The sequence below is a fragment of the Neolamprologus brichardi genome, chromosome 1 (assembly GCF_056152115.1).
Source record: "Neolamprologus brichardi isolate AB-2024 chromosome 1, ASM5615211v1, whole genome shotgun sequence".
Classification (NCBI taxonomy): Eukaryota; Metazoa; Chordata; class Actinopteri; order Cichliformes; family Cichlidae; genus Neolamprologus; species Neolamprologus brichardi.
Genome location: NC_142104.1, coordinates 33,082,094 through 33,108,105, shown reverse-complemented (window position 1 = coordinate 33,108,105; position 26,012 = coordinate 33,082,094). Strand labels below are relative to the sequence as shown.

The following is a 26,012-nucleotide window of genomic DNA, read 5'->3' as shown; positions in this document are numbered from 1 at the left end:
GTCACTCGTTCACACAAAGGTTGCCTTTGTTTCAGTGAGAGATTTTCATCTTAAAAGATTAGTCTGTTAAGTAACAAGCGGAGGGAGGCAAACAGGTTGGTGCCATTTGCTGTGCAAAAATAACATTACCTAATCTGAATGACAAACCCATAGAGTCGTAGGTGAAGATCATGAGATGTCCCATTAGATGAGCAGCAATAGCTGGACCAGTGTGTCTGGCAACAACCAAACGACAACCTAATTTGATGCTCAGTTTGATGTTTCTCCCATGTGACTGGCTGAATTCATATTTGTGCTGAAAAGTAATTGTGCCTAATACATGGCTCCTGACTGTAGTCTTGTTATTGAGTAGCACTCCCATTGGATGATACTACCATCAGCGTGTTTCACTGTAGAAAGGGTACCAGCCAGATGTGAAGAATTTACTGGACTCAGACTTATTACTTACTAACCATTTAAATATCTGCACCACCAAACTCAACAATACTTTTTTTTTGTTAACTTGACTGTTAATTAAATGCCTAAACGTGATGCTACATTGTCTTTGACCAAATGTTATTCTATGAATCACTTTTAAATGATCAAGTGGCAAGGTTTAAAACATTTGTTCCTCCACTTCATTTCACGTGAATGTTAAACCTTGCTCCACTCTCCCTCCCTTCTGTGCAGCCCTTAATCTGCTGCGTTTAGTTATTAGCTGGACTGGAATGTGTTGGGGTTCTTGGGCCAAGCTGTCCTGACACGTTGCAGCAGCACCAACAGACTGCTGACTGGAGCTGGACCAGGAGGAGTCCTCTGGATCTTTATTTGTCCTGCTTCACCTGTATGACTTGATTAAACAGCTGCAATGAATCAGAGCAAAGAGGGAGTTGAGCCTTTTCAATATTCCTATTATGACTATTCAGACTGGTACTCAAACAACGCAGAGCCTACAAAACCACCCAAAGAGTGAGTATAAAAAAGTTGAGTCAAAGGTGTCAAATGGGGCCATAAGCATTGATTATTTGCACAGGTTGGGTCCTGGTACATCAACAAGGTCAGGAAAGTGCTGAGATGTGGTGGTTTGACTTGTTTTAGGCTTACTTTGCACATTTTTTAATGATGGTTTTATTCTTTATTTTCTTTTTGACGCAGAGTTATTTTACCATGTGACCCGACAGCAGATGACAAGCTCTTCCATATATGTATATTATCGATATCAGTAAGTATACTTGGACCTGACTACTCTCTTAAGGGCGGGGGTTGTTTTGTTGGGTTACTGCAGATAAATTGGGGTCACTTAAAATACAGTATAATATCAAACTTGTTGAACACATTAGCACTCTCCATCACCATATTCCAAACACCAAAAGAGGGAATAATTAGGAAGAATGATGTTCTTCTTAATCCAGTACAGATCCACAGACGTGGAGAATCAATATTACAGTGCACTGACGTTGTTCTGGTTGTACATGGTGATACAACACCTTACTCAAGTCACTGAGTGTTGCTTTTTTTCCTTTAACTTGTCACCATCTAAGTTATGATCATATGGGAAATAATGCTAATAATGCATTAATTTAACGGACCTATAGGCTACTGTAGTCGCACAATGAAATGTAGTATTTATAGCTTTGCTTCATTAATGTATAACAGCAAATTGTTGTTGTGTTAGTTAGGCTAAAATAAGTCCCTTTATAATTTAAAAGGTGTCTAAGGAGATGCAGCTTTAAAAAGTAAAGTATTATATATTACTCTTTACTTTTCTTTGAAGTAATGCAATGCAATTAATTACTTTCTTTGTAATTCATTACTTAGTAATTCATTAGTAATTCATTACACTACTCATTAAAATGCAATAAAAATAAGAGGATGCATATCCACTCCTCAAAGGCTGTATCACCCCACAAGCTTTTTTCCTCCTGCACAAGAACTGAAATTGGCTGATTGTGGCGCAAATCAGAATCAGAATCAGAATCAGAATCTGAATCTGAATCTGAATCAGAATCAGAATACTTTAATAAGTGCACAGAAAAAAAACGTTTGTTAGATGGGTTTTTTTATCCACCTGTGTGCAGATGACTGAAGAACGCAGTTTATAACACAAGCAGTGGCAACGTTTAAACTGTAATGAAATGACTGAATTTAGTTCAGTAACATGCTACATTACTGTGTTGCTGAACATGTAGTGTGATTACAGTAATCTGTTACTTTGTAATCTGTTACACCCAACACTGCTTGTTTCTACAGTAAGGCAGAATGAACAAGAGAAACACTGATAACTTTGTAGTTTCTTGGGAATGCATGGCTTAAGCAGTTGATTGCAATCATAGACTGTATAAAAAAAGTCGACATTGTCACCAATGTAATCCGCTAGTCATCTTAGTCTTAAGATAGCTTTTTGCAAACAAACATAACAAGCAGGGGTCAGCTCTGACTCACAAGCCAAGAAATTTTTATGCAGTATCAGCTAAAATTCTAGATTTGAATGTTTGCTGCCAACACAGCTTGAACATTTAAACTATTCTCCTTTTAAGTGGAACATAATGAGAGGATGAGAGAGGTTCATGTCCCAGTACATCCTTTGGTGCATTTTCCAGGAATCCGTCAGTTGTCTTTGCTCCCAAAGGATATGCTATTTAGGGACTTTTACTGTCATTTAGCCTTCAACCAATTACGAATGAACACAACTGACTCAGTCATAAAAATCCTTCTACTGTGTATAGAATGGACACGACCCAATTTCATTGTACGGTAAACAATCTGAAAAACTATTAGAGGTGGGTCATGAAATATGTTTTCTACCAAACAAGGTTATTTTCTTCTGATTTATAGGTCAGTTCCTGACATATCTACAGTGCTGTGTTATTTTGGAAAGTTGAAGTTTTAATGAGCTCCTGGAGCTGGCAAAGGCTGAGAATAACCGGAACTGATAAACGCAATCAAATACAACTTAGCCCTGAAAGATAGGGGGCACAGTAATGCCTTATCATTTAGTGACATGACAGCATATTAAGAATAACGTTTGCATTTCACCATTTGTACCTGAAACGAATGTCATAATCCTGTCCTATCATTTCAAGGAAGCATTCGATTACACTTGTTTACAAGTGTGTTACAAACAGTCTTTTTTTATGAATCTGCCAACATTTTGGGGCAGCTTTTGACAAAAGGAAACTTTTTAGAACAATCTAGCCTAAAGTTGCGTTTACAGCATGTAATGTAAAAAAATATTTACTGTATTAGTATATAATGACAATCACTGATGTGGCATTAACTATATGACGCGTAACTGAAGATCTAAAAATTTGTCCTTCCATCTAGCTGGTGATCATGTTAATCCTGGCAGGTCTCACCAGGAAAAATAAATTCTGCCAGGGTTTCGCAAGAGGATCCTCAAGCGTCTTCAGGTAAATTTGGTAAATACAAATTTAACTGCACATTTGTCTCATGTTATCTGAGCCTCCCTGTGTGATATCACAGTCCAGCCAACTTCCTGGATCAGACTCAGAAAAAAGGAGTGGTTATGGCTGTTTTTGGACTGGTGTTCAGCAAGCTGGCAATGCTGGTGATCACCCCAGACCCTCTGCCTTTCTCCAAAGATACTCCAGCAGATATTAAAGGTAGACATCTGAATGCTTGTTTGTTCTTTAGTTGTAATGAAGATTGTAATTGCTTCAGTTATATGGTGGTTTGATTATCATGCCAGTCAGTGGTTTTTGAACATACACTGCATTTATTATTATCCCTTTATTATTATGAATCAGATTATTTATGTGGAGGATTCTAGAGAGTCCTTGTTTTTCCATTTTGTCTATACTGATTAGATTAGAGGTTTCATTTTAGGAACTGATATGCCCTGTCTTTTTTTGGGTCCTTTTTTTCCAGAGTACATGAAGATAATCGCCATATTTTATTACCCAATCCTGTATTATCCTCTGTTGGTATGTGGAACTCTGCAGCGCAAAGCAGGTTATGTGTTTGGGACACTGCTCTCCTTCACTCACTTTGGAGTCCTGGTGTGGCAGAAATTTGACTGTCCAAAGACTCCAGAGGTAAAATACCAACAAAAAAAATACTGATGTATAATGTTTAAGGGAAACAAATGAATTTCATATCTGAGAAGAATACTTTCTTTAAAAGTTGATGTTGCCCTTCTGTTTTCAACGTCAGAATTGGTATACAGATTTCAAATATCTGCTGAATTTAAAGACATTTGTTGCTATGCAACCTCATGGTAGATTTTGAGGTGCATGAACAAGCTACTGTGGCAACAACTCAACCAATCCCAAAGATTTTCCTTTCCATGTTTCACTTTCATGACATGCTTGTAGAGTGTTGATCTTGCTTCTAGTTGTAGCAGACACAAGCTAGTCCAGTTAAAAAGTTTGAAAACAGTGCAAAAGCTGGAAGAAATAAAACCCAAACAAGATGGGAACAGCCAAGTCTGGTTATAGTTGTTTAACTTTTGTGATTTGTCATTTAGTAAGTCCTTTAGTAACTGATAATTTTATAACATTTTGGGTTTGTATAAAAACAGTGATTACATCACGTTACAATTGAAAGAACTGATACTTTAAAGGACAGCATATTTTATTTGTTTACAGATCTATAAATACTATGCTCTACTCGCAAGTCTGCCTCAGCTGGCCTGCCTTGCATATCTCTGCATTCAGTTCCCTTTGCTGTTTGTGAGAGGACCAAAGACGGACGAGGTGAGAAAAGTCAGAATACACAAACATTCTAAATTTCAACATTCTAAAAATGTATGATATTTATCTCTGGCTGTGGCCGGTGCACATGAATAAGTACGTAACATAGTTCAATTATGTAAAACAGAACTGTGATTACAATGAGCAGCTTGTGCAGAAAAAGAACAGGTTTAATCCTGTGTCCTTCAGCAGATTATGACGGGAGAGGTGACATTTTCCCACCTTCAAATATATTAATTCAAGACTTATACTTCAAAAGCAGATTAAATCTCCATCCATCCATTCGCTTCCGCTTATCCTTTTCAGGGTCGCGGGGGGCGCTGGAGCCTATCCCAGCTGTCATAGGGCAAGAGGCGGGGTACACCCTGGACAGGTCGCCAGTCTGTCGCAGGGCCAACACACAGTTACAGACAACCATTCACACTCACATTCATTCGCACATTCACACCTAGTGACAATTTGGATTATCCAATTAACCTATCCCCACAAGCTGCATGTCTTTGGACGGTGGGAGGAAGCCGGAGTACCCGGAGAGAACCCACGCAAACACGGGGAGAACATGCAAACTCCACACAGAAAGACCCCAGCCTGATGTTGGAATTGAACTCAGGACCTTCTTGCTGTGCGGCAACAGTGCTAACCACCGTGCCACCGTGCAGAAATTAAACTTGTAGTTATGTTCTGAAATACTGACACCTTAAAATGTTTTTGCTCACAGGACCTTGACAGCAGCTACTACACCAACTATGTGAAGTTACTTCTCAAGAAAAAGTCCTCAACTGCCAGGTGAGCGGAGATTAAAGAGTGATTTATTTTATGAGACTCAGATTGGTGACACATAAAAAACATGATAGAGGTCGGGGTCATATTTCAATGAAGACGACAAAATTTATAATAAAAGCTTGCTCATTGGCAGTTTTGCTGCTGACTTTAATGTGTTCAGTTCCAGTTCCATTAACTGTGCCATTACAGTGAGCTAGCAGCTCTTTATTGCAGTGTGATCATTTTCTGACTTCTCAGTTTCAGAATGTAATATGTGACAAAGGCCTGATAATGTTTGTAGGTTTATTTTTAATAGATATTTATAGAGTAGTATTTGCTAAAGATTTTCTTCTTTTCCTTTCAGAATATTCTTTTCTTTCTATATTGTATTAGCTGACTGTCACTGGTTCAGAGCCCAGGCTCCACAAGTTATAAGCTAAAATAATCACTGTTTTGGAGTAACTTCAAAAATGAGATTAGTGGAGTCTAGCATTTGATATTAAATCAACTGATCATTTGCTTCTCTAGCTTCATGCAAATCAAATTAATTGCACTTTCAAGCCACATGCCAAAATTATTTTTTTGTGTGTGTTTTAAAAGTGAGATTCCTACTGGCTTCAATTGTGTAATGGTGTATAATCTTTTAAACCCACAAATATGTTGAAATTTACCACATGCCTCACCACATGTATGCATGATTTTCATTCAAAGTAAAAGCATTTTAAAACTGTGGATTACCTATATTTGCTTGCACCTTCAAAGGTGATAAAATTAGGATAATTAAAACAACCAAATTCACCTTAAAGATCCAGATTACTGTTAAGACTGATAGGAAGAAGAGGAAGAACAAAGTTATTTTCAAAACAAGGTACAAAGAAGTTTACGTGCAATTAAAGAAGTATGAGTGAAGGTATTATTTAAAGACAGGCCAACAGCAAGTGACAGTTTTTAAAAATAAAGTAAATGCTGAATTAAAAAAGATGAAGTGTTAGCTTTGTTTATCCAGCCCATTGAACAATTATGGTGCTTACAGAAGGTTTACTGTATATTTCGGGGGATAAACCTCTATAACCGAAATGATCATTGCAAAATGGGATTTGGATATTTATTCAACTTTACCTTACTTTAATTCTGAATCAGCTCAAGTTTGTTTTCTTTGTCTTTGTTGTGTGAGCAAAAAATGAGAACAGTGCATTAATCTAATCAAGATCAAATGAATACATAAGGTAGTATTTTCTAAATTATTTATAGACAAGGTTTTTTTTTTATTTTGAGAACTGTAATATGCATAAATAAACAACTAAGTTAATATCCTTGTTGAAATTTTATTTATTTAAAGATATTTTTTTAAGCATTTATTAAATAAATACTTACTGTAAGAGTTAGATGTGAACCAAAAAATAGGAGGAAATATAGTACTACAGTGTTGCAATGGAGCTTGTGGCCTTGAATTGTTACTGTAGAAAATGTTTGGTTACTAGCGTAACCCAGATTCTCTGAGAACTATGATACTGATTCTGATTATCTGATGGATCATACCGGAGGGCTCTTCCCACAGTGAGGTACTGGGGGAGGCTTGAAGGGGAACTTCTAATTCAGTTGCAGATATCAGCAATACATAAGTAAATAAGTTAAATAAATTAAATATAAATCGCATTCATGTAGTTTGCAGCTCTCACGACTTGTTCTCTTGTAGTTCGTCAGCATCTGACAAACCAGCGCTTGCAGAGAGAATTCTGGAGGTGATTAAGGGTTACATTTATATTCCTGAAAAAGGTGGGTGTTCTCATACAAATATATTTTTTTATGTAACGCTGACTTAACTTCTTCTGCATATCTGACATATTGGAAATGCTGCAGTAACCTACTTGATCATTTTTCCTTTCAGTGTTTCGTTTTCCACTGAAGCTGGCGGTATCATCTTTTGTTACCTGTGTGGCTATATACCATGTGAGCTTAAATAAGCCAATAATACCTTTACCTATTTTAAAATGTCATACCATCTTGGTTCATTTGTTTTACTTTCACCATTGCCTGTTTCACCCTACAGACCGCACTCTTGATAGTTGTCCTGGTGGTGCCCACTCTCCACATTGTTCGTGCTGGTATTGATGAAAATATCGCCTTCTTGTTACTGGGTTTTGGGATTGTGTTATCAGATGACAGGATGGAGGTTGTTAGAATTGTAACTTTTTACACATGGCTGCTGGAAGGTATGTGTGTCTGTTTGCTGTCCCTGAAACAAAATAAAACAAAGTATTTTTGTTTTAAAGTAAGACTAATTTGTTTTTTCTTTTGCATCATTTGCTTGTTAGTATGCTACCTCTGTGCGATGACCCTGTCTTGCTTGGTCAGCCTTATTATGCTCATGAGGTCCATGGTTCTCCACAGGTATGTGCAGTAAATCCTCAGAGACTGGAGTCATTGGTTAAAGGAAACTCTATTTTCTCCATGAAAAGTTTACTTATTCTCAGTGTTGGGGAGTAACGGAATACATGTACCGCCGTTACGTATTTAAAATACAAAATATGAGTAACTGTATTCCGTTACAGTTACCGTTTAAAAAGGTGGTATTTAGAATACAGTTACTTTGTTGAAATAAATGGATTACACGGCGGTACTTCCCTGTTTCATATTGTGGCGGGTCAGGACTGTTTGGGTTTTGTTTGACAGCTACGTTCTGTTGTTCCAGGTGGCAGCGTTACAGTTGCCATGGTTACAGGGTGCCGCTCTCTCTCTGCGTGTTTCCTGGGTGAGAGAGCGGCTTTTTGTTGTTGTTGTGCTAAGCTAATAGGCAGAATGCTACAGGTATAGCTCTAAAGAATGTAGCATCATAGGCAGTGTAGTCCGTGCTGCAGGGAGAATGGACTGCCATACCCGTTATGTGTCTGTGAGCGAGGAGAAACGGGAGCTGGAAGCATGTAAATATAATAATAACCACTGCAGGCAAGAAGAGTGCCTGAGGAGCCCAGTTGTAAGTAAGCTATTAAGACTCGACTGTACACCGTGTTCGTGTTTTCCTCTAAAAACAATAAGTTCTGTTGGAGCAGCCTTTCAACTCCTCTCTCTGTCTCTAGCTAGCAAAGTTGACCCAGACAACAAAGTAAAGCTAGTTTTCGGCTACGAGCCCGACACAGAACCCACCGTATTAGCCAGAGGTCCCTTTACTACGGTTCGGAGCCGCGGACCTTCAGTAACAGTAATAAATCACAGCAATAGTACATTCATGTAGATGTAAACAGCATGATAATATATTAAATAATCCAAAGTATTCAGAATACGTTACTCTCATTGAGTAACGTAACGGAATACGTTACAGAATACATTTTGAGTCATGTATTCTGTAATCTGTAATGGAATACATTTTAAAAGTAACCTTCCCAACACTGCTTATTCTGAATACTGATTATAGTCTAACCCCAATATTGCCAGACTTCTCATTGTTGCCTGATGATAAGTATTTCAACTTTGTTACTTATTTTTCTCTAGATTTTTCTAGGCCTTCCTGTCTGAACCTGATGTGTCACTGGCTTAATGTGTTTCAGATCAAACCTAAGAGGACTGTATAAGGGAGACATTTACAAGCTTTGCAACAACCAGAAAACCATGCATCCGTCTAGACCTGGTGTTGTCTGTTGGATGGGCTTGACGGGATACCAGGCTGCAATCGTCAGCCTTGGTAAAGCTTGAATAAACTGCATCACTGACTTTAGTTTTAAGAATAATGCTGGAAAATACCACATCATGAAAAGAAAAAAAAAAAACCCCTTCGCTTGTCCTTTTAATAGGGATTGTCTCTCAAAAAGTTTTTTGTCCGAAGAAAAGAACTACAACTAAAAAAGACAGGCTGTTGATCTGGATGGCATGTTCCCTTATTACCATGAATGCACTCATTGTAGTTTACTAAAGTACTAACTATGTAGTAATCCAGCTTTGCAAATGCTTGTGAGTGATGCTTGATAAAACCTATAGTGCTGGCCATTTAAAAAAGGCTTAAGGGCAAATAGAAGAAGCTCTTTGAAGAAATGGAATAAGATTTTAAGATTTTACTTTTGATCTTTTTGCTCATTTAATTACGTTAGAAATGCAGAAATAGCAGAATTCATTCTTTAGACCGCCACAACCACAAAACATTTCAAATGGACTGATTTGTTAAAAAATGGCTCAGATGAAAAAAAAAAAACTTTTAGAAATGCTTTTAATATTCAAAGTGGCCTGTTTCTGTGTTAACTCTGCAGGAATGGCTATCCAGACCATTGTGTTTTTCATCTGCTTCTTGTTCCTGGTGTTTTTGATCATTATCCCAGTGTTTTACGGCCGTAACATCATTGTCTTTGAAATTGCAGGAAAGGCATGGTGAGTCAGCAACAATTCATATAGCTCTTTCCTTTTTTCTCTTTTCATGAATCAATGATTCAAAACACTTTCATTTTCCACCTTTGTGATGTCTCAGGCCGGCCTGGGTCACACTGATACTGGTTACAGGGCTTCAGCATGTGACTGCTAAGTTCGCTTTCATCAAACAAAAAGCCGGCACAAGAGACCTGAACAACAGGTGTGTTTGTTTAGTCCTACTCATTTGTTGGAATGCAGTTTAATTAGGTTTTGTTTATTACTTAGACATTTTAATTATTAGTTGTAATTTTATTTTTGTCCGATACTAATAAAAATGCAATGTAATTCTGAGGATGAAACTGTTTAATTATTAGTAACAAGTGTCAATTATTTAGTTTAGCTCTTTTACAGCATAAATGATGTCTTTAAAAGAACTGAATAAATAAATAAATGATTTTCCAACTATTAGTACTGAAGGCTTTGTATCTGTATCGTCAAAAAATACTAAAGAAGTAGATTAAGTAGATTACAACATGAAACCCTTCTCACTGGGATTCAACTTGTTAATTAGAGACATGCAACTACTTCTGAGGACACTGGGGTCTTTGTTTTGTGGGAGAGGGGGCCTCAGAGAGTTTCTGTTGAGTAGTTTTAGCTTTATGCTGAAAACTGATTCAAAAACGTGCATTTAATACAAAGAAATTGTTTAATTTATATAGATTGTTAAAGAATAATGAGTGGGTTTATTTAATTTTGTACTGGGGCATAAAGTTGGAGAACAAAGAACAAATCTAGCTGAAAGGGTTGAGATTTCTTGAGTTTTAGGACCTATTATGGTCCAACCTCAAATACCATTTCCCACAATGCAACTCAGAATCCTTTATTTGTTATTACTTCATTTAAAAATGTGAAGCCTCCACTCATCAGAGGTCAGCACTTTCAGGGTCACAAGCTCTGTCACATGCTTTGTATTGCTAATGTAATTAACTTCGTTTACACTCAGTTTTTTCTCACAGTCTCCTCCATGATGCTTTTCAGAGAGAGTCTGTTCCTCCTGACATACCTGCTGTTCCTAATCAACACTGTGGTGGGGCTGGTTGTTGCCATATGGAGAATAGTAATAACAGCTTTGTACAACATCATCCATCTTGGTCGTATTGATGTCAGTCTGCTGCATCGCACAGCAGAGTCCTATGACCCAGGTACGATTCATTCAATTTGTCTAGAATCCCGGAGTATTGAGGAATAGGCTATATAGACCTTTGTGAACACATCCTTTATGTACAGTAACACTGTTACTAATTTTAATCATCTTGAATGACTTGATGATAATAACAAAAGTATGCAATTGCATTTTTCAGACAGTCTGATTTAAATTCTACTCTGTGACCTTTGACTCTATTTAGCCTACTGCTACTACACACACTTCCTGAAGGTGGAGGTCAGTCAGTCGCACCCGGTGATGAAGGCTTTCTGTGGGCTGCTGCTGGACATGATGGTTGAGGGTGGGAGAGCTGGACAGAAAATACAAGATGCAGAGGAAGGTAGAAATCCTAAACTGGAAACACATAAAGACAAACATCCTCTCTCTCTCACACACACACACAAACAGAGTCCAGCTTTTGTGCCACTACATTTAAAACATATTGAACATTAAGTATTTAATAAGAATGTAATAATAGTGCTTTATGGAAAAAAATGTGTTGTGGGCAGGAGAGGGAGTTGTTGTAATACCTAGAATGATCACAATTGGAAAAAATTAATCAGTGCTGACTTATTCTTTTAATACAGCCGTGGTTTAACTTCTGTGCTGAAGGCCACAATGTGTTACTCTCAACATGTCAAGCTCAGCTCTACACTGTCCAGCTTAATTATCCTCACTGTCAGGAAGAGCTTTTACAGTAGACTCAGCTAATTGCTAACGCTAATGCTGTGGTCCAATCATAATAATATGTTTATTATTTAGCATTTCTGCTTATTATGCTGCCATGCTGAAATATGCATCCTGGCAATCCTCACTTTATGATTATTACTACTGCATGTTGCAATTGTGTAACATTGTTAGTATAAATGATAAAAAATTTAGCTTACAGGAAAGAGCAACATTTATCACTTTAGAATGGCATGCCAAAATTAGCACAGGACCATTGTGTTTTCATTAAATCCACTTTTCTCTACATTATATTATAAGTTGCTGACTCTCAGATGAATATGCTTGTAATGACAAATATCAAAATGGATATTTAGTTGTGTAGCTTTCGCTGACTACAATTTCTAAACCCACAGAGCTGCCAAATACAGACGGCTTTGAGTGTTTCTCCACAATGTGTTCTTTTCAGTGACACACACATGAAGCATGCTACATGGGGTTGTAGCAATTTCTTAGCCACTGTTTTCAAAATATGTCATGCATACATTGATACATGACACTAAGCATATTCAGCCCCTTGGTTTGCTGTCTCGTTCTGCCCTCAGCCTGCTCCTCCTTCATGCTTTCAGGGATTCAGGAGAATAAGCCAAGCAAGGCGAACAGCAGTCAAAAGATTCGCTCTCGCTGGCAGCTGATGTACACACTGGTTAACAACCCCTCCCTGCTGGGCTCCAGGAAGCATTTTCAGACTCTGCAGAACTCGGAGAACGTCCTGAATGGCACCCCCAACCGAACCTCCAAAAAGGGCAGCAAGACGGAGGCCAGCAAGACGGAGGCCAGCAAGCTGGGCGCAGAGCCAGCAGAGCCCACTGAGACCCCTGAAAGCCAAGAAAAAACAGAATGAGTTTGAGTTGGCAATATATTTCAAAATTGTACTGGGTGTGATCTGCATTAAACAAACCTGCAAGTGCTAAATATAACTACTGCAATCAACCGCTTTGCTTCAGAGATCTTTTAGCATTTAACTTACGTAAATAGTTGTCTAAATGATTCTGTTTATTTCTCTTAGGTTAGCTTTAGGCAACAAAAACATTACGTTAAGATCACATCCAGAAAGCACAAAAGTACAGAATATATGTACTTAAACAGAAGTACAGATACTAGTGTTAAAAAATACGTATGGATTCAACTTCTATACTAAAGTAAAAAAGTACCGGCTCTGAAATGAACTCAAAGTAATAAAAGTAGTTCTTATTTTTGTGCAAAGTTAGCTGAACTCTGTGCTGTATTAATGTAATGATAAAATAATATCAGTAGAGGGAACAATAAACTTGTTTCAGTCTCATTTTTAATTCTAATAAATGTATTCAGCTTGAATCGATTATGTAGAACATGAGAAGAGAAAAAGAAGGAAATAAAATAAATAGCTCTGTTTTTTGTTGCTTACATTGTAGAGGCTGATTTTGCCTCTAAAAATGAGTAAAGTCAGGGGTTAAAGTGAGATTCAGCAGGTGGAGGAAACCTAAAATCAGTTCTAATGGCTCAGAGTGGGGAAAAGAAAAGAATCACAACTCACATTAATTTCTAATGTGAGCTCCAGTAGATTTTCTTAGTGTACAGGCTGTGATCAGCTGACCTGCTGCTCTTTGTGGATTTATACACCTAATATTAACAAGATGTGAGCAGATGTTTCATAAGTCAAATCCTGAGGAAATAGCTGTAGTCCTTATCTCTCTTCTTCCTCTCCTGTCCTGTCTTTCTTATCTCCATTTCTGAATGAATTTAGCTCTCTGACTTTTCTCTCCCTGTGAAATAAGCAGTAGCAGCAGACAAACTGCGCACAAACAGTGTTTTTGATGATGTTTGTTGTGCTGATAAAAATGTTGTATTTAATTACCTTTAATTACCTGCCACTAAAATATGTCACTCCATTTTTGTTTTGTCCTCTTCTGTTAGGCTAGCTAGATGCTGAAGTACTTGTGTTGTGTTGGTGTTGTGCCAGAAAAAAAGAAAGCACAAACCACTTTAACCCCTGACTTTGGCACACAGGTTTGCCTCTTTCATCTCTTTTCCCCTGGTGACTAATACATGAACAGGACTGCCTGTCTTGAGTTACTGTTCAGGCTTAAATCGGCTTGATGTTTGAAGGCCCGCAGTGACGTAAAATAATAACTCCCTGTAAAATGTTTTAAAACAAAAGTAACAAGTCTGTTAAGAAGTAGTACAGATATTTATTTTAAAATGTAGGGTGTAAAAGTAAAATGTTGTCAGAAAAAAATCTACTCAAGTAAAGTACAAATACCTGAAAATGCTACTCAAGTTCAGTAAGTTTTTGTACTTCGTTACTGTATGTGTAGCAAAGTACATCACAGGCATTGTATGTGAAGTTTGTGTTTACTGAGATAGCTCACAGAACTCCCTCACACAACAGTTATAGCGACAGAGTTCTCTTTGCCACAAATTCAGTTTTAACTGACTCCACCAGTTAAAACTACTGAAAGTGCTGCAGGGACACACTAAAACAAGCCTGACCCAAAGGAACCACTGTGCATTTCTCAGTGCCAGAGAATAAAGGATGTGCTGAGAAGTTCCCAGTTGGTGACCCAAAGGGTCAGAGACCCTAGGTAGTCTACAACTTAATATGTGGTTATAACCTTGAGGTTGATTGGAGTGTCTATCACTAAAGTATCCCCGCAGAGTGTACATCACATTTCAACCAACCAAAAGGAACTCTGAAGAAATGTGGCTGCGAAAAGAAGATCCAATGGGATTCCAAAAGAAATATTAATAACAATGCAGGTCTCAGCTCATGTATGAAAAATATAATTCACTTTTGTTAACCTTTACTTTACAGCATTGTTCAATTAGTCTGGAAGCCTTTTTAATTAGTTAATACTGACTTGCATGACGCCAGGGGCGATTCTAGGATCAGAGCTTTGGGGGTGCTAAGCACCCAGAGAGCTGCCCAGCCAGGCAAGATAAACTTTACACGTCACAATGAGACTTCTTCCCTGTCTCTGTCACTTCCTGCATCCTTAAATGTCTCCAGTTGTCCCAAGATCTCTATAACTGTGTCCTTGGTGCATTTAAACCCCTGTTCCTCCCTGTCCTCATCGTCTGTTGTCTTTGTCTCCGTTATCAGTCATCATAATTTTACCATCTCTGTGCAAGTCTGCAAATTTATTTATTAAATCATAAGATTCTTAAATTTATCAAGTTTCTCTGTGCCTGGGTCCTCGTCACAAAACATGACATCACTGTTTTGTACATTTTAACACAACAGTAGAGTTGTGGCTGAACCACATAAAAATATATCATTAATTTTAACCTCCCCAATCCATTATAATATTATGTTGGAATGTTGTTAAAAAGGGTCTAAAATGTTTCAACCCAGTTTGTTAAGCAGATTCTGTATAGCAGCTTTAATATGGGGAGAACACAACTTCCAGATTGTATGAATAAAATCTTTTCTTTTTCTTTTTGTCAGTTTAATAGTTTCTGTTGTGCCTGTCACTGTTCTCTGTCTGTTTTCTTACCTGGTTCTTCCTGTCTTTGTACTTTCTCCTCACATTCCCCTCTTTCCTCTCTCCCTCTTTGGACTGACAATCATACATAAATAGATTGTATTCAATTAGATGAAAATTTTCATTAATATGGAAAAATACTATTAAGATCACTAACAAAAAGTCCCCTCTCAGTGTACTTTCAACCAAAAGGCAAATAACCAAACCACATGAACATCTAATAAAAGATATACACATTGAAACACTGATCCAACATTATTCTTGATTGATGGATCATTTGATTTTACACTTTTACCTGAATGTGGCTCCTTTTAAAAGAACAAACAAACAACTTCCTTATATCCATTATGAACCTGGCTGTCTCTCTGTACACAAATGCGCGCGCACACACACACGCAGACACAACAGGAGTTATAAGGTTAATGGGCATTCAGTCAGTTAGTATCCATTTCTAACAGGACAGTGGTAACAACAGCAGGCTGCGGACAATTTTAAGTTTTAGATTTTAAATGGGTTATATAAATTTCAATGGGAGCAACACGAGGGTCAAATGTCGCTGATTTTACTACAGAGCAGGGCGGATTATAGGGTAGCAAACATCGTGGGAAAACACGTTTTCAACACTGCAGGTTACCTGGTGTAATGTTTTTCAGCTAAAAAGAAACATGGTCTGACTCCTACCTAACTATATAAAGAGTAACTGAAGGTTAAATGCAGCTAATATGTCCTGTTTTAAGCCAGATGCTCACACCTCCGCTCTGCTGCGTCTCAGCCACCATCGCTCTGGTAGCAACGGCGCTAGAGCCAGAGTAGGGGAGCTGGAACAAACCATTTTGGGAGGGGGGAGGGGTTATGTATACTTTTGTTGTTAAAATCTTACGTCTCAACCAAGTACTGAATGCTTTTTATATTTTTAGTAGTGTGTCACACAAACAGCAAATATTGTCAGAAAAAGGAAGAAATCTTTGGGGGTGCTTTGATTCATTTTGGGGGTGCTGAAGCACCCCCAAAAATGGGCTAAAATCGCCCCTGCATGACGCACAGACTGATAGCAGTGATCAATGTCAGCATCAGACATGCAGCACGGAGTCAATAAGCAGTCCTAGTTTATTTTTGTCTGGGGTTAATGTAGCTATGCCACTTCATACTGATTGTATATTTGTGTTCTCAGTGGTGTAGGAGGATTTTTAAGACCATGGACGGGCAAATTTATATATAAACCAACTTCACAGCAAAATCTCACAAGCTGAAGATACAAATAATTTATATTTACTCTAGTATAAACATTGTTTTCTGCTGCAGAATACAGTGTATGATCTTAATATGCTGTTAGAAGACTGTATGTGTGTATGTTTTTATTTACATTTCAGCTTTGTCATAATGATGGTATTGCATGTTATCTCATATTTAGATACCTAATTACAGTTTCCTATTAGTTTCCTATTATGTTTGCTGTTTTACATACAAGTCCTGAAGATAAATAAAAAAAAGCAAAAAGATAATGTGCTAGTAAATTTGCATATTTCTTTTTTAAGTCATTCTTTTAAAACTATGTCAATATTTTTTTTAAAGAAAATTCACAGTTTTTATATGAATTTATTTTGTTGATGACTGTAAATCACTATCCAATAATGCATGCATCTCCCCTGCTCCCATTCCTGGTGAATGCAGCTGAATTCTGTAAATTCTAATGCTTTTAAAAAAATTAATATTAAATAGAGTGGAACCCTGACTTACGAAATTAATTCGTTCCCGAGGGTCTTTCGTAAGTCGAAAATTTTTGTATGTAGAAGCACCCATCGCACCTTTTGAGTGAACGATAGGCTATAGGCTAATTGCTAACTGTAACAACAATATGTAGTTCAAGTGGAACAGCAAAGCGCAAGTCACATGATTCAAAAGGCATTGTGGGCATTGTAGGCATTCTGGGCTCAGCCAATCAGAGCCAGCGGATTTCGTTACATGGGCATTTTGCCCTTACAGGGGCAGAAATATTGCCGTTAAGTGCCTTCATAACTTGAATTTTTCATTAAATGGGGTATTCGTAAGTCGGGGTCCCACTGTACTAAGAATATTAAGCAAATATATTAAATACTATATGTTTTTATGGTTTAATACAGTTCTTGCTTGGTGAGTGAAAATATCCTGAAATGTAAATGTTTCAGACTGGGCTGACATCTTTTTACTGTTAAAGAAAGACAATAAACTAAAAGGGTAAATAATGGAGGACATGCTGACCAGGGTAAGGATATACTACTTTACTGTAATTTAACAGTAACATTTTCCTCCTGTGTACTCTTCCAAATACCAGAATTTATAATATGTTTAGTGTTTATTGATCTTATCTTAATCATTAAGCAGCTTTCTTGTTTGATCTGGTCATTAGTAAGTTTTTACTAAGAAGTAAAGTCTTTTACTTCCTGTTTTTCTTTTTTAATGTTTAACTTACATTTTTAAGGAATCACATGATCATTTTTTACAAGAACTTGTGCATCATCTTCCATGCATGTACATTTCACCTATTGCATTATTATTTTCCGATTAACAAAACAATGTCAGTGCTTCAAGATGTGCACTGTGAAATTAAATTTGAATGAATAAGAAATTACTTTTTAAAAGTAAACAGGACTGACAGTTGAGGTACACATTAGCCCCTCAGTGCATTAGCATTAGGCATAACTGTTCCTTAGGTGACTGAATATGTGTAGGCAGAGCATGATAAATCTGAGTGAGCATGAATAGCCCATAAACAAAAGCACTGACAGAAAGTTTAGAAGGGCTAACAGGCCATTCTAACAGGCCATATGCTCCTTAACATGAACGCATATGTAAGCCTTCAGTGCAGCAGTAATAATACATACTGTTGTAGGATTTGTAAAAAAAATTGTAAAAAATTGTAAAAAAAAAAAAAAAAATTGAAAAAAGAAATAAACAAAAGAGAGTGATAGAGAGACGTTCCAATGAGTCACAGTGCACGGACAAGTGGACAAGTTACATGAGAAGTACAGGCCAGAATGCTTGAACTGTATGGGTACTTCTTTGCTGCGGGCGTTCTCTTAGGTCCACTCTCAATTGCTCCATTTCATCACAAAGCATCAATTAAAAATTGTTCTGAGTGATCATCTTTATCCTGTCATGAAACATTTATGTTCTGATATGAATGACTCCAGCCACATCCCAAGACTGGTTACTGAATAATCTGATGAATATAAATATGACACAAATCATATGCTATGGCGTTCACAGGGTTAGACACGTTAGCGTGCTCTCCACCATCAAAAGCATGACATTTGTTTGAAGAATGGCGCTTTGCCCCTGCTATGTGGATTAGAAGGACTTGGAGAATATACTGTAGGTATGCCAAGGTACACTGACAGCTGTGCTGGCAGCATGTTGTAGCCCAGTTTGAATTTTGAGAGAGAGGAAAATAATGTGGGTTTTTTTTTTTTCAAACTTTATTGAGGCACATAGGAATAGGGCAGTTACAATATTTAAACACTTTGGTAAAAACATACTGTTTCCTTTATCACAGGGATAAAAAAAAAAAAACAAACAGAAAATAGACAACAAGAAATACTGATCTAAAGTTATTATTTGGGCCATTTTTAAGACACAACATACTGTGACTCCACAACAGGCAGCATGCAGGTCCTCTAACACTGTGCCCTGGGAAAAACATCAGGATGGACACATGGCCCAGATACAACAGAGCAATAACAGAGCACACACACACTCATAGGTGCTTCTATGTTTGGAGTAGGGTGTCTACATTTTATCACGATGGAGTCTGTTTAAAGCAGCCTTATATTTGGAGTCAACACACTTCTCCTTATTGGACATGTTTACCGTATAGCTGAACAAAGTGCTCACAGCTGCAGTACACAAAGATTTGATCTTTTTTTATGAAACAACACAGTTTTCATTAACATTTAAACTCCATTAAGTGATTTTTTATTAAATGTCTATTTTAAGCCACTACACTCCTAATAGAAGCAAACACATTTACTTTAAAGCAGAATATAGGCATATTTATTAGTACTGATTTCACTACGCACACTGCTTTGCGCTGCAATTCATATGTGACACAAGTCAATCAGCATTTTTTCCCTTAATCAAACTTTGATTGTGACTGTTGTACTCATCCTGACAGGCAGAAACGTGTGCTCTCATCCATGACCTGCCTACTGTTATCTAGAAACAGGTTTAGCAACAGTGCTTAAAAATGAATGAGATATCAACGTTTCTGAGGTTACATAGGCTTTCATTTCTTGTCATACCTGCACTCATGTAAACGTGGATATAACCGTTGAATAACTGGTCTGAAAAAACATTTACATACAGGACTTAGTGTCGGTTAGTCATAGTGTGCACTTTGAAATTCTTAATAGATATTCAATCCCTACTGTGGAAATTTTACCTTCACACCACAGAGGATTTTATTCTTGCTCTTGTGGTCATACCGTGAATTCTTAACTCGTACCTTTCTGATTTTATGTAAACAGCATTTACTGAGATAGAGTTACTAAAATTTGGTCAAGTCCGTGCATGTTTTGTGGGGCTTTTTTTTCTTTCTCAAGATCACCAGTACTGAAATAAATTTTTAAAAAGATGTTTAAATAGTATACTTGCTCCCCGTGATTGTCTATCACTATGTGTATTTTCGTGTAGATCTGTATCTAGGTGCACATTTAAAAATTTAAAAGACTTTTTTTATTCAAAGAAGAAAATCAAGAATTCTGCAGATATGGTGACAGTGCATACTTCCTCTATGCTTTTCAGTTTGCTTTCTTTCTCCAACTTTCTCCAACTTTTTATTACAGTTTTCGTAAATTCACTGTAACCTCGAACTTCACCAGGCAGAACAGATCTCTGCAATAAATACACTTCACCCTACAAGCGTGATATTAGAAAGTCTACACACTGCGTGGTTTGCCCACGTGTGAACAGAGCAGGCGATAGTGTGCCCGGTGATGAACATCACATCCTACCTCCTGCACGCTCCTCACAATAGCGAGGAGTGTTTTCAGTAGTGAATACACATCTGTACAGACAATCCCCTGTTTTCTCTTACATGTGTGAAAATGGCCATTAGCAAAGGAACTCTTTTTACCTTTAGTTGTTTAGTGCTAAGATCAATCAATGGTCACCATGGTGATAATCATGTTCTCACCAAGAAGAGAAACTTCTTCCCAAATTTTAAAATAATAATTTTCAAGTCATCTCTTAACAAGTAAGAAGTGTACAGACAATTCCTGCTTTGATGGAGGGGATTTTATCAGCGCGTTGTTGTCCTATTTGCTGCACTGGAGAATCTGGAAAATTTCCACAAGTGATCAATAGACAGGCAACCAGTTGCCCATCCAATCACTGAATGCTGCAGCATGGATTGTTGTTTCAAGCGAGTATAGTAAAGTCATATTTCTATGAAACTGAATGGCACCAACAAATGAAGCAACATAATGATTAACAAACAAATGATAAACAATCCTGGATCCAAGATAATTAAATTCGTACATCTAAACTACATCAGTAGTCACATTTTAGGGGAAATATGGTTTCCAAAGGCATCATCTACGATAATTTAAACCAGGGCACTGTGTTTCAGCTCCTCCGTGGAACCTTTTGATTTAAATGATCATGGTTTGGGTTAAATTCCATGGAGACTGGTCTTGCGCAGCTAATATTTACATAATTGATAAAAAAAATGGAGCATCAGAGAAAGGTGAGAATATAACTGATATGTTAATTACAATCAGTATTAATGAAACAAATACAATCATTCTGGAGGATGTCGTTTAGTTGTGTGGGATTGTAATTTTTAAGGTGGTGGGGATGTTACGAAAGCAAGTTACATTATATCACAGGTAGTGACAAGTTACTGATTGGGATATTTGTAATTAGTTGTAATATTCACTGCTTCAGCTCCCAGAGGCAGCCTGTCACTGTACTCAGATCCCACCTCACAGTCGTCCAAATTCCCCCTGCACTGAGACAAAGTAAAGGAGTCGGTCACCACACTCTCTTCCGTATCGGCCTCCTTGTCCCCATCTCCGCTCTCCGTCTCGTCTTCCTCTTCATCCAGCTGGCTGCTGTCAATCTTCTTCAGAGACTCGGCGTGAGGTGCGTAGATGTTGAAGTTGGTGGTGAGGTTCCTCTCTATGTGATACTGGTCTTTGGCCTTAAGGATCAGCTTGTAGGTCTTGCTGCGGTACTTGTACACCAGGTGGAAGCACGTAGCCCCGAGCAGAGGCACAGTGGACACGGTCAGGAGGCAGATGCTGACTGAGATGATGATGAAAAGGTTTGGCACCTTCCTTCTTGTGGTGAACAGCACGTGGACCTCACAGTCCTCCCCTCTGTAGGTCAGGCAGAGGGAATAGTTGGTGCCTGGTCGCAAACCGCTGAACTGATACGAGTTGACGCCATCCCTGATCTTCGACCACTGCACGGCAGAATGTTTTAGGTCCGCGGTGATGCACAGATACAAGCCATTTGAAGGGGCTTTTTCTGAGATGTCTGGAAAGCCGTGGTGCTCTTTGTTGTCAGAGGTGGCATCAGCTGCCTGGTTGCCCTTTTGTCTGGCCATGAGAAGAGGATTGAGTCGCACTGTTGCCTGTGTTTCTGACACTCCTAATGCAATCACACCAAAGTCAAACATGTATTTGATGTCATCTAGGCTCCCGTTTGAGACAGGGCTCGAAATATAGCTCGTATTAGCCGTCAAGCCACATTTGCTAGATAGATATTTTGTTAAATCTTCATTAGGTTCGGAAACGCTGTCTGCAGTTGGTGGGTGAGTGGGTATGATGCTCGTAATTTTTTTTCTCTGCACAGCATTAAAATCAGATGCTTTGACTGTTTTCTGGCGTGTAGATGGGTTTGTTTTAGTGTAAGTGGGTACTGTGGTCATTTGCTTCGTGGGTGTTGGTGTAGACAGCGCCATCACCTCAACTAAAACCGAATCCTCCGCTCTTCCAAGCTCATTTGTGGCAGAGCAGCTGTAGTTGCCCCCATCTTCCTTCCTGAGGTTTGAAACGAGAAGTGTGCCGTTATTAAAGACTTTGATTGAGTCCGACTCGTAGGACACCGAGGAGTCCTCGCTGGATTCTGCAGAGCCCTCCTCAGCGAACAACAAAGCCAGCTCCTGTTTTCGGCTTTTGCTGTGAATGCTCCACAGGACTAGTGGTTTTGGGTTTCCTTTGAATTCACAAGTCAAGACCAGTTTGCTGCCCTCATAGAATTGTGCATTATCTGACTCAGTCCATACTGTGACATTGGGGCTTGTACATTTTGCCTCAGGCAGTTTCCTGATCTCCATTCCTTTAAATTTCTCTGGTGTTGCACAAGTGATGGGGCTGTGCTCAGTGAGTGAGATGGTGGTTGTTGAAATCCAAACTCTGAACCATTCCAGGGAGCAGGTGCAAGTGAATGGATTATTATAAATCTGCAAATGTGACAAAGACAGCAAACCTTCAAATGTTCCTTCAGCTATGGTCACAAATCTGTTATTGTTGAGCCGAAGAGACTTCAGATCTTTCAGGTTGGAGAAGGCGTCCATTGGCAGGCTGACCATCTCATTGTGATTCATCTTCAGCATATACAGTCCTGTGAGGTTCTGTAGATCCTCCCAAGGAAAGTCTACTATTTTATTGTGGCTGATGTCTAAGTTTTGCAGATGAACCAAAGGCACAAGCGTCCCCTGTTCAATGGACACAATCTCATTGTGTGACATCCACAAGGAAATCAACCTGGTGACATTGTCAAATGTCCCCAGAAGTAGTACACTGATTTTATTAGCAGAGAGACTAATGGTTGCAACACTGGGAGGAAAACCCTCTGGGACTTTATCTAGCTCCTTGTAGGAGCAATCTGCAAAGAGACGGCTGTATTTAACCGAGCAGGTGCAGAGCTGAGGGCAGAACAGTCCTGTGGTGAAGGCTGTAGAGACCCACAAAGTGAAGAAGAGGATGTATGCAGCTGCCATTCTTCTGTTTCTGTAAAATGGAGTCACAGTCCATCTGTTAGTGAGTGCATTAAATCAGATAAAAAGTGCTGCGAAATAGTATCTGCCCCCTTCCTGATTTTTAAAAAAGTAAAACCATCATTTAAAAACTGGATTTTGTATTAACTCTGGTTATCTTTGTTTAACCTGAACATTTGTCTGATGATCTGAAATATGGATGTGTGACAAATATGCAAAAAACTATAAAACAGGCAAATACTTTTTCACAGTGCTGTAAAAGACAATATTAAAAAAAAGAAAATTGGCATATAAACAACATGAAAATGGAGCGTGTTTATATAATCCAAGACAGATTTGTAAATCATTCAGAGTCTCCAAATGAGTTCGAGTTCAAAAAGCTGGAGAGAGTCCTGACTGCATTAATGAGTGTGCACACTGCTCTCTCTGTCAGTCTGCAGTCTGAAAGACGCTACACAAAAAATCTAATTTTCCCAACATTTACACCATCGATACAGTGAGCTTACAGATCACCTTACTTTTAGCCAAACTGTGTATTTGTGCTTGAGACTTTACCTGGAAAGGAAATGCACACAAAACATCATTTAAATAATTTGCTTCATAACTTGAAAGGACTGATAATCTTTAGAATTCATGTAATTAAAATAAAATGAAGCTTTTTCTGTTAAAACAGCACAGAGGTGGTTCCAGCTGGAATACTGCTCTATGACTTCAAAGTGTTCTTAATTAGAAAGCTAAAAGCAGTGAAGTTTGAATGTTTAAGATCCTGGCCAGCAAACAAAATTAAACCAAAAATATAAAGTCTCAAATATTTACAGAGTGTCTCTGGCTCAGTAAATGTTACTGATGCTCTAACTGAGCCCATCTCCTGCAGATACAAGACTAATTATGGAGAAATTTCACTTAGGCTTTGGAATTCCTGCAGATACAAAAGCAAAACTGTCACTTTTTTTCACAGTTTTTATAATTTTAACAGTGACAGACAGATTGACCATACCATCATCTAAAGAAACAACTTAGAAACAAAGCCACTGACATCTATCAGTCTGGAAAGTGTTACAAAGCAATTCCTAGCCTTTTGGGACTCCCGCGAACCACTTTGAGAGCCATTATCCACAAATGGAGAAAATTTTAACAGTGGTAAAGTCCGGTCCAGCAAAATGTTAATTTCTCAGTTATTTCTCTGGCTCAGTAAATGTCACTGATGAACGCTTTAGGTTGATCCATCTCCTGCAGGCACAAGAAAAGCTGTGGAGAAATCTCACTACAGTTCCTGCAGAGACGCAGACACTGTTCCATGCAGAGAACATGAAATAATATTTAGCATGCATGAGTTATTAATCTATTTACAATACAATGCTAACCTGTTTTACACCGTGCCGTCTCACTTTTGTTCTTTCTGCGATTCACATAAAACAATATCTAACTGTACTGGAGAAAGAATGCCCCACCGCTGATATTCCTCAAGTTTCTGCTCTATTTCTCTTTAAATATTTTCACGCATTCGTGGCTTTCTCTCATGCCAGCTCTGTACTCTGAGTAAACACGTTTCTATCGGAAATGGCAAACAAGGAGGAGCCCTGTAGCGTCTGGAAAATCAGGAAAGAAAAGAAAACAGTGACAACGATGTAATTTTCGAAGCTTCGAAGGAATGCGCTGACAAACTGCAGTGAGTCAGTGTATCCTTCAAAGCAGCAGCGGTGGAGCTGAGTGCTGGGCCGCTGGGGAAAGCCTCTGGTTTCAAACTACGCAGCAGCCTCTGTCCTTGGTTCTGAAAGATGAGCCGCGCGTCTGCGTCCACGCACCCTGTAATGTCGCTGTGAAAGAAACATCTCTAAACTGTGAAGCTCGCCACCCGCTGTTGGTCGACCAAAACACCAAAGTTTTCCTGTGCGCAGAGACTTCGACGTTGGGTCAGCATGTAAAAATAATGCGGAAGGAAAGAGCACACCTATTCTCTGCGTTAGCGGCCCCAAATCCAGTGACGTGCTTACCTGCGTGTGATTTGTTTTGCTTGTTTCTGCAGAGAAGCCGCTGCTTGCAGTCACGGCAGTGTGAGCTTCAGGCCGGATGGAAGTTTAAAGCTGAATGTGACTTAGCTCGGCTCTCTGGCTGCCTCTACATGATGAAAACACGCGTGTCTCCTGGGATATATGTCAAACTGAGGTATCCCCCCCTCCACACACACACATACACATCTCCCCTACTCATCCTCAGCCCCGGACAGAACTGCACCAGTGTCTTCCCCCCCCCAAAAAAAATTTAAAGGGGAATTGACCGGCTTGGTTTGAAAGACATGGCGACTGATGTGAGAGCTCTTTAAATGTGGCAGAGCTGCTTAATCATGACAGCAGCAGCCAGCGATTATCCTGCTGATCAGCCAGATAGTTATTCATCAAGTCTTCATGTGTATTTCAAAGCTGGCTTACTTATCGTACTCAGTTAGTTACAGTTAGTTAGCTGTAGTTAGCATCTGTAAATGCGTATTTGTGCTTCTGATGGTTTCCCCAGAAATTGTGTGAAATAGTCGTTAAACCTGCATCTGAAGCGGGAAAGAGGTTTTGAACAGACAGCATCACGTTTTCTGATATCAAACAAAACCAAGTTTCTCTCATGCCCACTTAAATCTGGCTCCAAAACAAAACATTTCACTCAGACTTCAATGTTAAAATATCTGAAATATCAAAGGAAAAAGCATTAAAAGATTTTAAATCTTCGAAAATGACCTAGACCTGAAAAACAGAGAACCAGTATATGATCATAGCCAAGAGGTCTGTGCATTTCTACCAAGTTGAAACAGGGCCGGCTTTAATCTTATCTAGTACCAGTCTGAAACACAGGATGGGAGC

The 26,012-nt window shown here is 38.5% G+C and overlaps 1 protein-coding gene and 1 pseudogene across 8 annotated transcripts; one reads left to right on the top strand and one right to left on the bottom strand.

The window, feature by feature from the left end:
- The first annotated feature begins 736 nt into the window (after positions 1-736).
- Positions 737-14,810, top strand: LOC102787267 (receptor for retinol uptake stra6-like). Of its 5 annotated transcripts, none has more exons than XM_087841067.1 (17): positions 737-948; positions 1,135-1,201; positions 3,304-3,389; positions 3,463-3,602; positions 3,868-4,034; positions 4,587-4,694; positions 5,410-5,477; positions 7,150-7,229; positions 7,342-7,403; positions 7,504-7,666; positions 7,769-7,844; positions 8,999-9,132; positions 9,692-9,809; positions 9,907-10,008; positions 10,827-10,990; positions 11,195-11,332; positions 12,288-14,810. In XM_087841067.1, exons 1-17 carry the CDS (start codon positions 848-850, stop codon positions 12,560-12,562), a joined length of 2,049 nt encoding a protein of 682 aa, XP_087697193.1. In that variant the 5' UTR covers positions 737-847; the 3' UTR covers positions 12,563-14,810. The 5 variants fall into 5 exon arrangements, with proteins under 5 accessions (XP_087697193.1, XP_087697186.1, XP_087697180.1 ...); XM_087841060.1 differs by having other exon boundaries at positions 12,264-14,810; XM_087841054.1 differs by having other exon boundaries at positions 7,504-7,844.
- Positions 14,811-18,619: 3,809 nt separating this feature from the next.
- On the bottom strand, positions 18,620-25,399 carry LOC102788340 (immunoglobulin superfamily containing leucine-rich repeat protein 2 pseudogene; annotated as a pseudogene). 3 transcript variants are annotated; one of them, XR_015719055.1, is made up of 2 exons: positions 25,158-25,399; positions 18,620-23,176 (listed from the first exon to the last, which is right to left on the bottom strand). The product of XR_015719055.1 is annotated as an immunoglobulin superfamily containing leucine-rich repeat protein 2 pseudogene, transcript variant X1 (transcript). The 3 variants fall into 3 exon arrangements; XR_015719056.1 differs by lacking the exon at positions 25,158-25,399 and adding an exon at positions 24,969-25,129; XR_015719057.1 differs by lacking the exon at positions 25,158-25,399 and adding an exon at positions 24,528-24,652.
- Positions 25,400-26,012: the final 613 nt, after the last annotated feature.

Bases quoted from the DNA above. Each gene is read 5' to 3' on its own strand.
- LOC102787267 (XM_087841046.1), top strand. From the start codon at position 848: ATGAATCAGAGCAAAGAGGGAGTTGAGCCTTTTCAATATTCCTATTAT. The intron at 1,202-3,303 runs GTAAGTATACTT...CCTTCCATCTAG, and splicing joins TATGTATATTATCGATATCA to CTGGTGATCATGTTAATCCT. The intron at 3,603-3,867 runs GTAGACATCTGA...CTTTTTTTCCAG, and splicing joins TACTCCAGCAGATATTAAAG to AGTACATGAAGATAATCGCC.